The sequence below is a fragment of the Patella vulgata genome, chromosome 1 (genome assembly GCF_932274485.2).
Source record: "Patella vulgata chromosome 1, xgPatVulg1.2, whole genome shotgun sequence".
NCBI lineage: Eukaryota > Metazoa > Mollusca > Gastropoda > Patellidae > Patella > Patella vulgata.
Window position 1 is genome coordinate 20,249,207 of NC_065879.2, and position 15,249 is coordinate 20,264,455.

At 33.8% G+C, this 15,249-nt stretch overlaps 1 protein-coding gene across 2 annotated transcripts in view; it reads left to right on the plus strand.

Annotated features, from left to right (window-relative positions):
* Positions 1-9,534, plus strand: part of LOC126828189 (ATP-dependent RNA helicase DDX3Y) — a 35,853-nt gene extending 26,319 nt beyond the window's left edge. For both annotated transcript variants that reach the window (XM_050557803.2, XM_050557811.2), the window contains one exon: positions 962-9,534. In XM_050557803.2, coding sequence (XP_050413760.1) covers positions 962-1,172 — 211 coding nt within the window. In that variant the 3' untranslated portion in view covers positions 1,173-9,534. The remainder of the gene's footprint in view (positions 1-961) is intronic.
* The last annotated feature ends 5,715 nt before the right edge of the window (positions 9,535-15,249 follow it).

The window sequence follows — 15,249 nt, forward strand, 5'->3', positions numbered from 1 at the left end:
TTAGGGTAAGCAGAGATAAGCAATTTGATTGGTTGATGCTTTGGGACACGATAACTCTCTTCCTAATTGGGCTAGAATGTTCAAACTTGGTGTATGTGTTGATTAGGTCAATGCCTTGATGGAGTTCGAAGATGAGCATTTTCCGCTTAGGGTAAGCAGAGATAAGCAATTTGATTGGTTGATGCTTTGGGACACGATAACTTTTAATTGAGCTAGAATGTTCAAACTTGGTGTATGTGTTTATTAGGTCAATGCCTTGATGGAGTTCGAAGATGAGCATTTTCCGCTTAGGGTAAGCAGAGATAAGCAATTTGATTGGTTGATACTTTGGGGCACGATAACTCTCTTCCTAATTGAGCTAGAATGTTCAAACTTGGTGTATGTGTTGATTAGGTCAATGCCTTGATGGAGTTCGAAGATGAGCATTTTCCGCTTAGGGAAAGCAGAGATAAGCAATTTGATTAGATGAGCATTTTCCGCTTAGGGTAAGCAGAGATAAGCAATTTGATTGGTTGATACTTTGGGGCACGATAACTCTCTTCCTAATTGAGCTAGAATGTTCAAACTTGGTGTATGTGTTGATTAGGTCAATGCCTTGTTGGTTGATGCTTTAGGACAAGATAACTTTGATAGAGAGTGATGAAACTTAAGTGTATAGTTGATAATCAGTTTGATTGCTTGATACTTTAAAAAAAATAAATGTGCGATAAATTAATGTGTCATCTATTTATTTTGGTATTTTGGCGGGGGACATCAGCCTCACTGTTGGCTTGTTCATCCTTGTCCGTGGTGCAGGACCAAGGGCCTGGCAAGGGATAATGTAGTCAGTTGGTTTGTGTCCAGTCAACACCCCCCCCCCCCCTGCCTATGCCAAATCATTTTTGTGATGCACAATTCAGTTTGAAATGGCAGAATGTTGAACCCGATTTCCATTTTTTGATGGTTTACTTCATTCTTACAGATTTGGATCTGGTGGATTCGGAGCCAGAGATTACCGTCAACAAAACAAGGGACCAAAACCAGGCATGGGTATGGGAAATGGTGTGAAGAACCCAATGGGAGGAGGATACCCAGCTATAAACCCCTTTGCCAGCCAGTACGCTAATTACGGAGGATCTTACGGTGGTGCCTACAACAGTAATACACAGGGCACTGATTGGTGGGGCAACTAAAAGGTGGCAACCTTTGCCGTGACGATGGGGTTAAACGGATCACATCATCAGTGAATTAAAGGAAAGATTATTAATATTAAATGAAAGATTATTATAGAAAATAACCACCTTCCCATTTCTTGTTTAATGCTTTATGTTTTATGGTGCCTGGATTTTATTAGCATACAGTTGAAGGACCCAGAGTTTTGAGGTTTATTTTTTTTTTTGCTGTTTATATTTTATGGACTTTGATTGCGCGTAATTTCATTTATTGTCGATGTCTACATGCGAGGGACAATTCATTGAGTTATTTTATTACCATATACATATATATCATGTACATTGTTATTTTTGCGATCGATCGTTCGATGTAAAATACATCGAGCCTTTTCACGCGTATATATACATATATATATATATATACAAAAATCATTTCTATTTTATTATATTGATAATGTTGAATCTTAATATGAACCATAATATTCTCGACGAACAAAATACTGTAATACATGTATGCGAGGATCCAAGGCCGATGATTTTATATATGAAATTTGAAATCCTCCATTTTGTTTCCTCTGCGTATTATTTATATCATTTTACGTTCCTTTTTTTTCTAACGCTGCATAAAAACTATGTCTCGTATAAATAAATACAAACGTGTATATTATTTATGATATATTTAAATGATATTCAAATGTTTAAATATTTTTTTCTTGCAATATTTTGTCCCCATGTTTCATGTGCAATCGGTCAAATTTCACGTGTAATATGAAAACTTTGACGTATGTGTGTTGGTCAACGCATTGTGGTGACTAAGCGTGTACATTCGCATTAAATATGAAACTGGATGTACATGTCGGTCGTATGTAGACTACGCATGTACATTGAAATTGTATTAAATTTATGGATTGTAATGTTTATTTGAAAATTGAGTTATGTGCCAAATAATGACCCTGTTTGCATATATAACAGAGCCTGAATAACCAGACTGAACATTAGGGCGTGATGGGAAATGAGAGATTGCGTAATTCATTCCAAAATATTTGTACTAATTCGTAAATCTGTGTAACTTCTCACAGAAGTTTTTAAAATGTACTACTTCTGTGATAGCTGATTATTTTGGCAGGCGTTGAAGCCGTCTGCAATGTCTAGTCATGGTAAATGACGTTGAAATATATTGCAATCACAAACATCTCCTGTATCTTCTAACGCAAAAGATTGTGTCGAGATATATGATGGTGTTGGGTTTTACTCAGATAAATTATAATTCTAACTTACTCCAAGTTATAATTTTGTGTACAAATCAACTAATCTGTGCGATTTACTCCTTTAAAAATTGATATGTACAAATGTTAAAAAAAAATGAAAGGATATAATTTATTGTGCATTTTTAATATTGATGTGCACAAATGTAAAATATTCAAAATGGAGAAATTATATAATTTATGGTGCATTATCAACTTGTTTACACTGCCTGGGTTAAATCCAACTAACAAGTGATTGTAATGATATGATAGATCTGGTTAAAATTCCATTTAAATCTTAAGAAAAAATCCTCTGGGCTCCTCATCTGTTGCGTGTTTTCAGCTTGATTATAAGCTAAATAATTTACATTATTAATATGATCACCATCTTGGTTTAACCGTAGTCCCTATATGTATCCCTGTATCTCTCGACTCGAAACATATGTATGTATGCCTGGATAATTGTTCTGCCTTTGGCAATGTTATTTAACGCTTTATGGCCTGGGTTGCTAACACAGCCAATCAAAAGGGCTTGTTTGTTCCCACAGCCAATCAAATGGCCCAGTTTGCTAACACAGCCAATCGAAATACCTTGTTTGTATATCAGCAAATAGTGTTTAGACGATTCTGATTCAAGCATATCCTCCTGGCACCAGGTGGAGCTGTGTTAGATCAAATGAGATAACGATGTTACGGACCTCAGTTAGACCAAGATGCTTTATCTCGTGTGTAGATGTTATATTTAGAGTTAGCTTTGTGTCCCTATGCCGTCCTGTCATAAGATATTCTATGTAATATAATTGATGACGTGACCTGCCGTTAATACATAACGGCCCAACTGTCTCGTCAATTTTTGGTCTGAAATAAAATATTAATGAATATAGGAATTAAAAAAAAAAAATATGGATGCATTTTATCGACACTTAAATTTAAGTTAATTTCCTACAGAGGTCTGTCGATAATTTGCCTAGTTATTTTTATGCGTATCCTCGACAAATGCAACTTGCATTTATTGATTAGAAATGGAATACTGAATTAATACCCTGTTGAAAATTACATTAGCGGGATATTCCATTTAAAATTAGCCACGTGTACCGTATATGTATTTTTCTTAAATCTTCAACCAATTGTTTTTTTTTTCTTTTAAAAATTAAATATGAGAGACCCCTAATAATATAAATCATTTATATTGTGATCACTCTTTTTAAGCCTGACATGTCTGACCATTAATATTTTGATTATTCTTTTTGAAGACTGACATTGTCTAACCCTTACAGAGTATTTTTAAATGGAATATCCTTCACACATTCTTGTGTATTTTAAACATGATTGAACACAGGGTAAACTTTTATTGTGTATTATGGGACCAACAAATAAATTAAATCGTGGTTCCATTTTGGTTATGTTTATGTATTGTAGTCAAAAAATATAAGTGATGTAAAACTTAACCCTGTTGACTGTCCCAAGTGGGTGTTTGTGATCGGCATGTGAATGACGGAAATGTGGTGGTACGAAATTTGAAAATCTTAAATCAAGAACCATCACATTAGCACTTGTTGTTGCATGATAATTACTATCGCTCATATGTAGTATTAGAACAGAGTGTAACTAAAATTCTTAAGCATTGTTTAGGCCGCATAACATACAAATTATCCGTACAATTTAGTCATATTTAACTTGGGCCAATTGTCGATGAAAATTTTTGATTTTATTGTATTAGTTTTGTAATAATGAAGATATTTGGGTTTTGTTACGACAATTAATATAGTATTGAGTAATTTGAAGTGAAAACCAAAAAACGTTTAATGTTAATTATAGATATGATATACATGTATTGTGTAATTAAAATTAATAATGTATCGTTTAAAACAATTCTAGTCACTGTGTGTTCGGTCACTCATGGTGATTTCTCAATATTATTCATAAAATATGTATTAAATCGAAAAAAAGGAGTGCTAGTTGTCTGCCCTTGAACCTACTTGAATGTCACACTATTAATTTGGCCAGGAACAAAATCATTCTAAAACAAGAATAGATAAATAAATGAAAATTGAATCGAAGGCTGCATTGAAGTTGGTTCCCTTTCAAAGTGATGGGGGCAGACAGCTGCTCAGGTTTTTTCGAGTTGCATTTTAGTTTAGACTGTTTAAAAAAAAAGTCTTAATTATCTAACATGCTGCATTTTTTTATCCACAGTGAATCATTTTAACGGGGGTAACCAGACTTTTTGACATTCATCATTTTTTATCTTTATCAAGTGACCTTCTAAAGTTACATTGTTTTAAATCTGTTTGGTCGCTAGCGAGGATGTTGTTTGTCACTATTGACGACGGATGACGATTGTTCTAGCGACAGTATATGTATATTTTTTTATTTTACTCATTACCCAGGTAATGGGATTGGGTTATTATATATATTGTATCATTAATACATTAATTACATTTTGTCTTTCGAAGAGAAACAGAAAAGAATTTTTGTTTTTTTGTATGCATAAATGGTTTTGATTTATTTATAATTGAAACTTATTGAAATGAATCGGTTTAATATGTGAATGTCAAATTGTAAAATATCTCTCAAGAGTAAGTTTTAAAATAATACACCATGCAGCATTCTAGAATTTAATGATTAGTAAAATTGATTTATCTTAGACGTTTAATTTAAGGAATTATCATCCCAAGCCATGTAACCAAGCCAGTGCAACGAATTTTAAACTTAAATGAAGACAAAAGAGTTGGCAGTTTTAGTTTCGTATTTATCAAATATAATTCAATTTTATTTTTAAGATTAAGATTAAAATTTATTTAAGATTAATAATTAATAGGGCTAGAAAAAGACCCAAGGCCTTTTGAACTTATAGATGTACCTATATACTAACATTTTTTTTTTTTTTAAAAACATCTGTGTGGGGTTTGTTTTTTTTCTGTATGAAGATTAAATGCCATTCAGATGTAAATGGCTACCTGAAACCATCTTCATATTGTTATTGTAAAAGGCTGTATTTTGAAATATTTTCCCAAGATTGTTACACTAGTGAAAAAGGGGAAAATATGCTCTTAAATGCCGTGATTGTTGCTGCCCTTGAATAATGCGATTTTATTTTTTAAGATTACATGAAAGTCTCTTCAAAAATCTTATGGGGGACAGCTAATAAATTATGTTGTCCTTTATTCCATGACAATATGAAGGTGGTAAAAACCCTGTATTTACAGAATATAATTTAATTTAACTGATCTTCCATAAAAATAGATATAATGTACCCTGAACTCTGTATTATCAACCATTAAATGGAATTGTGTACTAATAGATCTGATTTATGCACATGCGTTATTGTTCATATCTTAATACTAAGAATTTGGATCAACACATTTCAATTCTAAATAGTAAGAATTTGGATTTTAATTCTAAATAGTACGAAATTGGATTTTTTTGTTTTGAATATTAAGATTTGAGTTGAATATACAGAGTCCATTAATTAAGGAAAAAAAACCTCTTTATTGATATATATATGTTGATCAAAACAGTTGGAGAGAATAGAATTGGTGAAAATAATATCAACCTCTAAATGTTCTTTTAATGGAATATTTCTGAGGTATTGACAATTTTTAGTTCTTGCCATCTAGGATGATTGATAAACATATTGTATTTGTGTTTTGTGAGCTCTTCCCATTAAAGCTAAAGCTGCAGAGTTCCCCTGCTGTGTGATCATTTCAAATTCAATGGATTAAATTTGCTCATAGGACAAATGATTAGGATATAATTTTAAATCACATTTTTTTTTGGAAACGTTCAAATAATGATTAGGATATAATTTTAGATTACATTTTTTTAAAACACAGTAAAAAAATTAATATTGATAAAATATTCAATTAAATTTTATTAACCACTTCAATAAACAAACACTGGAATTATTTTACTTTTGATTAAATCAAAAAAAAGACGGATTAACGCGCATATGTCAGTTTACGGTTGATGTTGAAATCCACGTGTGGTTGAACTCGGCCATTAAAACAAGTTTGATATAATACGTAAAACATTCCATACGCATTTTGTGCCAAGTCTTCATAATATCTTGTTTATAGTAATATCCCATTCTTCATCATTTTCATATAAACATATCGCAAAATAGTTGACAATTTCCGTGAAACTGTCATTAAGATTAATGCTGCCTTCAAATTACGAGTCTCCAATTTGAAAATATCATTCAAATTCTGTCCGGTTGTATTTTTTTCTTGTAAACTTGAAATTTTTTGATAACTTTCATATTCATATTTACATGAATTTGATTGGTCAATTAAAAAGGATAGAAAGGGTTGGGTGATAAATACAATCTTCTACTCGCCTTTTTTTTTGATATAAAAAATATCAACATTCGTCGATAAAGTAAAAAAAAAAAAAAAACTCGACAAAGCCTTGTTTTTTATTTCCATTATCTACTTGTGTTGATATTTTTTTTTATATAAAAAAAAGACTGGTAGGAGATTCTCTATTTATTGCACAGTTCAAACGTGTTTTTTTTACGATTTGGAAACCTGTTATTAAAAGGACAGGAGGATTGAACCTCGGCAGAAATAATCGGTGAAAATGCATAGAAATATAATACATAGTTTTTATTTTTATACGATGAATTAACGTAATTTTAATATTGTGCGTGGATTTGAAAGAATTCTTGTGATATTTTGAATCGGTGGTCAGGGCTCTTATCAGTCCAATGAACATCTTCTATTAAATTCTTAAACTATAAAATTGGATTTGAGCCAGATCGTGCTTTCTTCACAGCAAAAAATTAATAAAATTCTGTAATATTAAGTAGATTGTACGAAATGGAATCCAAGTAATTGTAAGTTGGATGTGCACAAAATGCAAAGGAATAATCATAATTTTTCATCTTTCCTGGTCAGGCTGTTAAATACATGATCAAGAAAATATGGTTAAACCAATCGCTGTGTTCAAAACGTGTCTTATATATGGTAAATACAAGTTTCTCACTTGGAAATAACGCACAAATTATGTTTGCTACCAGAAAATATAAGTATAGTGTTCAAATTTGGACACTCGTAATTATGGTTTATCAGAATTCGATTTGATCGCAGTTCTATGCACTATATTTTACAGTACATGTAGTTATTTTGAAAGCTAGAATACTCATTTGTCTGCATGAGCAATTTGGGTCCTTTATTTGTGTGTGAGTGTTGTGACATTGAATTCCTATTTATCGAATCAACAAAAGTGCTTTAAACAATTTTTTTTTTTTTTTTACGTATTGAATCTCTGTGTACTTAAAGTGATCTAAATGAAAACTAAACAGATATAGATTATTGTAGATATCCATTAAAATAAAAACAAAGAAATATTGTATAGAAGCTATTCAAAGTAAATGAAGGATTAACTCACCATTTTAGGTATACTCAGATGATATTTATCAAAATCATGTTAATTATAAACTCGGGGCAAAAATTTATCAGTATTTTTCTAGTCTTTATATTTTTTCTTATCGTAAATATTTAGTCTTTTTTCATACGAACCATTTGGTTTGTGGACATTAAAGTAAAACCACATTCAAAGGAAGAGGTTTATTAAGCAAGCCGTACGGTAGTGTCAATGCGGCATCCCAACACATTTCCCTCCATAATTGGATAAATTTGATGTATACAATGTCCTTAATTAAACAGAAACATGTTGTGAGAACTTTTTTATATATCGCTAGTTAGCATCGTCTGATGTCCTGCAGATGATCGTAAAATCAAAAGAAATATTTATATTCCTTCGCTCAATGTCACACACCAATACCGAGTGATTAGTCTATATAAAAATTTTTTTTTTTTTTTTTGTTTAAATCCACAAATAATGTTGAACTGTGATATTAACAAAGGATTATATACATATATATATATGTGTACATACATCTTGATACATGTGTATATATATATATCTTCTGTTCTGGTCTCATTGGCATTCTCGTCTTTTTTCTTTTTTTTTAAATTACACAGCTCTCACTTTTATGAGGGCTGTTTAAACTAAACTATCACTTAAAATCAGGGCTGTTTAAATTTAAACAACTATCACTTAAAATCAGGGATACTCTGCAAACATACTAATGGGATTTGCAATATTTTATATGGACATGCTCTAGTAATAGTTAAAAGGGGTTTGATTCTTATTTTAAAAAGATGGATGGGTATGGGGTAGATGACAGAATCTGGTCGCTGCTAAGTGCCACAACACAATATAAAAAGAGTTCACTCTCTTGGAACAGATTCTGAAATCTCTCCTATCTCTCTCATTTGTCCTGAACAAAGCATAACTAACTTTTAACCATTTTACATTCACTGTTTTCAAAATATGTATAGATTAATTTTCTTTAAGTCAGTTTGCATTATATGAAATGTTACAGAATCCTAAGTTCATTGTTATAATAATAATCCAAGTTGTCAAAACCACAATCTTGAATCTTTATAAAACGGGGGAAATTCATTAAATATCCAAGAACTCTTTTCCAAAATACTGAGTCCATTTCAGATTTTTGGTTAAAATGGCAAAATGATGGGTATACATCAATGCTTTAAATCAATACTTGATGCAAATATTATTTCATTCATCTGATACACCTTAAAAAAGAAAAAAAAAAAACCCAAACAAATGGTTTGAAAAGGGATCTGAATGAGCCTGTCATGTATTCTGAAAAAGATTTCTTGATATCTTACTAGAGCACGGGAGTGCCATAAATTAATTTTTTATTATTATGGGACGGCATTTGTATTTTTTCATATTAACTATTGTTTAGTTGTACAAATCGAACTACATACCTTGATGTGGCTTCTAATTGAACCGTATAAGTCTGCTTTCAAATATATGCCCAACCTCATAGCTTTCCTCCTACTGCTAAAGAAAATACCCTGAAGCACAAGCGAATTATTGAAATGAAATTTACTAAGTTAGCCCTGAAGTGACCTAGTTTATCTATTGCTTTCAGATATTATCAATTATTTGAGCTACAGAAAAATTGGCATAAATTATGTTAAATTAATCGGCCCTGTTTGATGTAGATATTTGTTTGGAGCAGGTCGGGTCAGTCTTAAAGAACCACATCATGGTATGACAGTTCATGTCAAAGTTCTAAAATAAAGATAACTGAAATTGGAGATTTGTGTTGTTTTGTTCAGGTTTGGGCGTGAAATGAAATGGGGTTTAACGCCCTACTACTACTACTGGGCCTACTACTACTGGGCTAAAGAAGACGGGCATACATTATACACTGTGCTATGATGGAAATTTGTCCCAGACAGCAGCGCTACAGCCTACTCTTATTATCCCGCTCCGAACAAAGTTAGGGATATTGAAATGGGGTCCATTCGTATCAATTTAGTTTTCAGAGCATATCTCATAAACCGTTATCTTTATGAAACTTTGTACACAAATCAACCTATTACAGTAGTTGCGCCTTTTGCTATTTAAGAATGTCTGGGATTTATATTTTTTTGTTTCCATGGAAACAAATTTAACTTAGTTTTTGGTGTAAAATTGTTTCCAGAGCATATCTCATGAACCGTTACCTTTTTTGAAACTTTGTACACACATCAAACTATTACAGTAGTTATGCCTAGCTTTTGGTGTACAATTTTGTTTCCCCCGAGCATATTTCGTAAACCATTCAAGATGTCTTTTTGAAGCTTTCCACACACATCAACCTATTACATTAGTTGTGCCTTTTGCAATTTAGGAACTTCTTGGATTTAGATTTTTTGTGTTTCCATGGAGATAAATTGACTTAGTTTTTGGTGTCCAATTTTGTTTCCGGAGTATATCTCATAAACCATTCAAGATATCTTCATGAAACTTTGTAGAAACATCAACCTGTGATGGTAACTGTGCCTTTTGCTAATTAGAAACTTCTTGGATTTGATCATTTTTGTTCCCATGGAAACAAATTTCTCTGTTGAATGATTTTTGAATTTTTACTACACATTTGACTTAGTTTTTGGTGTATAATTATTATTCTAGAGCACATCTCAGAAACTGTTCAAGATACCTTTATAACACTTTCACATACATCTACCTATTATTTTAATTTCCGATGACCGCCCTTCCCTCCTGATTTCGTTTCCGGAGAATATTTCATTATCTATTCAAAAAATCTATTTGAAACTTTGTACAAACATCGACCTATTATAAATAGTATTTTATTTTCTGATGTATAAGCTTATTGTTTAACACACAGCAGTTGATTGAGGTAGGCAAAGGTTGTGAAGACATTACAGGGAGCAGCGACCCTGCCTTGCCCAGCTACTGTGATCAGAGTATGAATCTTCTGACTAGTCCCCATGATATTTCGGTGGAGGTCGGGTGTTCGACCCTGCATTGGCCGAGAAAGTTCATCCAGATTTTTAGGCGTGGATCCCCTTTGTCAGTGATGTAGGATGGAGGGCCTGACAAGGACAGCTGTCTAGTCCTTCAGATGAGACAAAAAACCGAGGTCCCGTGTATACATTGGAATGCACGCAAAATATCCCTTGGCAGTTGGAATTCGATATAAGAGTAGGCGATAGTGCCGCTGCCCGGGCAAAATTTCCCTCATAGCACACTATGGTGTATGCCCGTCTTCATTAGCCCAGCATAGGAGCAGAACAGTAGGACGTGAAACCCCATTTCATTTCATTTCATTTGATATTCCGGGGGGTTGGACGGCTGAATGGTTAGCATGTGCGTGCTGCATCAGGAGGTCTGTCATTGAGTCAGCTGGCGTGGTTTCAAATCCCAGGTTGTATGTGACAAGGAGTAGGGTCGCCTGTCCAACCTCGTGGGTTTTCTCTGGTTTCCTCTCACTGCCAAAGACCCCTACGCGCAAGCAAATTATAGAAATAAAATTGAACCATGTGTTGGTCCCGAAATGACCTAGTTTGTGTCTAGTGGACTTAAACCCGATTTCTCTCTCTCCATTGATATTCCTAGAAGTTGATTTTCCTCATGTCTTCCAAACAAGCCAAAGGGTGCGGGATTGTGATGACTGGTCGTATTGAAACTGCCAAGGTTTCTTTTACGTGTACACAGGACCTTGGTTTGTTGTCACATCCAAATGACTACATGCTTTCCCTTGCCAGGCAAGGGAACAAACAACTTACTCACTGCGTGGGAGAAGGAGCTGGAGTTGTCTCTTCCTAAGTTTTGACAGATTAGTAAGTCTGGGGCAATAATCAATGAAGATATGGTCCGATACTTGTCAATTGAACTCAAGTTTCATCAAAATCAAATAAAATTGTGACAAGGAAGGCTCCTATACATATTTGCCATTTGAAATACAGGAATTCTAGCTATTTCATGATATGGGCAGCCATGAAACAACCTCTAATATACTTAAACAGGCATTATGTAAATGCTAAATCTGCTTATTGCAGTGCAGGGGTCTGTTTCACGAAATTTTAACTAAGATAAAATTCAAATTTTAGTAATTTGATTGGATAATATTAGATTGATTTTAGTGCTTAGCCAATCAAAATTAAAGTATCTACTAACATTTGGATTTTATCTTTAGTTAAGATTTCGAGAAACGGGGCCCAGGTCTTTCTTTAGACCTGAAATGTTATATAAACTATAATTAGACATTTATTAACATGAAAAAAAACTCTCAATGCCATCTTATCTGTCCAATTTTCATTAAATTTGAATCTGTTCAACATCTGTTGATGATAAAATGCAAAAATGGATAATCGAGACTTAATTATGGGGAGTGTGGTAACAACGACAATCAAGGCTACAAAGATTTTAAAATAAGTTTTTCTCAGGTTAGAGTGAAGGAATTTCACTGAAATTTTCAGCATATTCCAGGGGCGGATCCAGAGGGGGGGTTTGGGGGGTCCAAACCCCCCCCCCCTGCTCAGCTACATAAAAATTTTAAACTTTTTTTTGTGAGAAAAGTGTCATAATTGTGCTTTATCCTTTATCATCAGATGGTGCGACAGGATGGGCACTCAAAGCGCGAGATAATGATATATGTGATATCAAAATTAATCCTTTGCATCAATAATTATATTGAATCAAAATGTCATCGTATTAATTCATAATAAAAATTGACGTCAAACAGGATATATGTTGGATTTCTCTGTTTAAAAAGCTCCATGTGTATGTATATACGGCAAAATGACAATAGAGACCATTTATTTCTCAAAAAATTTCAAGCCCCTGTATTCTCTTTACATCAATCATTTAGTTTTTATATGCCCACATTGAAATGTGGTCGTATATTGTCGTCGCCCCTGTCCGTCGGTCCAGCGTCCACAATATACGACCACATTTCAATGTGGGCGTATAAAAACTAAATGATTGATGTAAAGAGAACACAGGGGCGGATCCAGGAATTTTTGCAGGAGGGGGTTTGCCAGGTTCCCGAGAAAATGTATCTCCCTCCTCCCCCCCCCCCTCGGCTTGAAATTTTTTGAGAAATAAATGGTCTCTATTTAGCTCTAGAGGCTAAAGTTAATATCCAATTGACTTTAAATTTATATACCGTGTTTAAGGCCATGAGACGAAGAAGCGATTTCGGATAATTACTGCCAGAGTTATGACCCTTGATCACTTCAAAAAATCTTGTGGACGCTCTAGAGGCTAAAGTTAATATCCGATTGACTTTAAATTTATACACAGTGTTTAAGGTCATGAGGCGAAGAAGCCTATTCATTTACAGCGATATCCGATTACTGCCTGAGTTAAGGCCCTTGATCACTTCAAAAATAATCTTGTGGACACTCTAGAGGCTAAAGTTATCATCCGATTGACTTCAGATTGATACACAGAGTTAAAGATCTTGATACGAACAAGTAAATTTTTATGACTTGAACAGCTAAATCCGTGATATTAAAAGTTTTGTATACTAAACATTAGCATGGGGCATAACTTTATAAAAACCAAACAAATTCTAATGGTTTTCTGATAATTACTTAATGAGTTGTTACTCTTAATCAGATTTTAATGTATTATAAATGTTTCATTACCGAAAAAAGTAAAAATATGCGACAACACTTGTTGACTGCCTGGACGATTTAGCTGCTGTGGGTGTATGTTTCGTTGCCTGGCAACCTATCTTTAGCTATTATAGTGAGAACTGTATCTAATCTTACATAATGCATCTTTAATTAGGCATTTATTAACATGACAAGACCATAATCAACCCCGAATGCCATCAGATGTCTCCAATTTTAAGTAGATTAGAATGAATGGTTCTGTCATTTAATGATTTAATTTAAAAAATGGAGAAGCGAGGCTAAGACTCAAATGACCAGTAGAGTGGTTATAATCAATGCACACATCGTCTTAATACTACAACCACTGATAACTTTGCTCAATATATTCATTTTGCATTATCTATTTTTGAAATATAATAGCAAGAACGACCAGCTCTTTATCAAAATCTTATACCCTGTTCAGATGCTTATTTTTAAACTAGTTCAAAATCTCCAGGCTTTTTAAGCCAAACCAGTTTAACTATTCTGACCTCTACGTATTTTTTATTCGGTTCTTGCACACATCTGCGTACTTTTTGTAACATTTTTCTGATATATAGAAAATATAAAATACTAGAATATGAAAAAACAGGGATTTACATGTATGTAAAATGCTCACATGTCGAATCAAAAATTTATCGATATTGAAATGGAAATTTTGCAGGTACACGCAACGGCATTATATTCTCAAATGGTATTACTTTAAAATACCTATGAATGGCATCCTCTCCCCACACAGAAATGAGAAACATAGGTTGCCAGGCAACAAAACATATGCCCACGAATGTAACTTACTGAGCATGTTTAAAGTGAAGACATGTCGCTAGTTGAGGTTTTTAAACTGGTTTATTTGCCCCACCTTTGCATTCAGATGACAAAGTTAAACTGGTTTAACGACCGCTGGTGTTTTTAAACCAGTCCAACTTAAACATGCCTTATGCAAGAAATTACACATAATTACTTCAGGGAATAAACCTATTTTACATGGGATACAACTCTTTATAGCATCTCTCGTCACTTTGAACCATTCAATGGAGTTACCACCCTTGAATCATGTCAAACCTCCGATTTTACATGGGAGATAACTCCCTTTGGAAATGAAATGAAATGAGTTTAACGTTCTACTGTTTTGCTCCTAAACTGGGCTAATGAAGACGGGCATACGACATACAGTGTGCTATGAGGGAAATTTTGCCCGGGCATCGGCGCTACGGCCTACTCTAATATCGAATTCCAACTGCCAAGGGATCTTTTACGTGCACGCCAATTTATACACGGGACCTCGTTTTTTTTTTGTCCCATCTGAACGACTAGACAGCTGTCCTTGTCAGGCCCGCGGTCGTGCATCACTGACAAGGGGAAATCACGTCGGAAAATCGGGATGAGCTTTCTCGCCCAATGCAGGGATCGAACACCCGACCTCCAGGCTAGCGAACTCCCTTTGGTATATAAGAGGCAGACCACCATTAATTTCCTCATTGACTTCAATGTTAATTCTGGCCTCTTTGCCCACCTCCAACTTTTCCCCAAATTTTCGTTGGGCTGAATGCTATTCACTACAGACAGAAGAAAAAATGGTCATGCCTTTGCACTAAAATTTGAGATACACAAACATGACGACTAAAAACATGACGAAGCATACCAAAAACAAACATGTAACTAGTTGTCGTACATATCACAGTAGCCAACCTGATAACCCTGTTATCCTTCCGCCTCAAAATCATGAATATTTACCAAAACCTGGCAGAAAATGTTAATTCAAACCCTCTTCGTCCATTCTAGACCAAAAAATCAACAAAAATGGGCATGCAAAAGGGGAGAAAAGAGACAGAGAGAGAATTGCTATAAATAAACAAACTACAA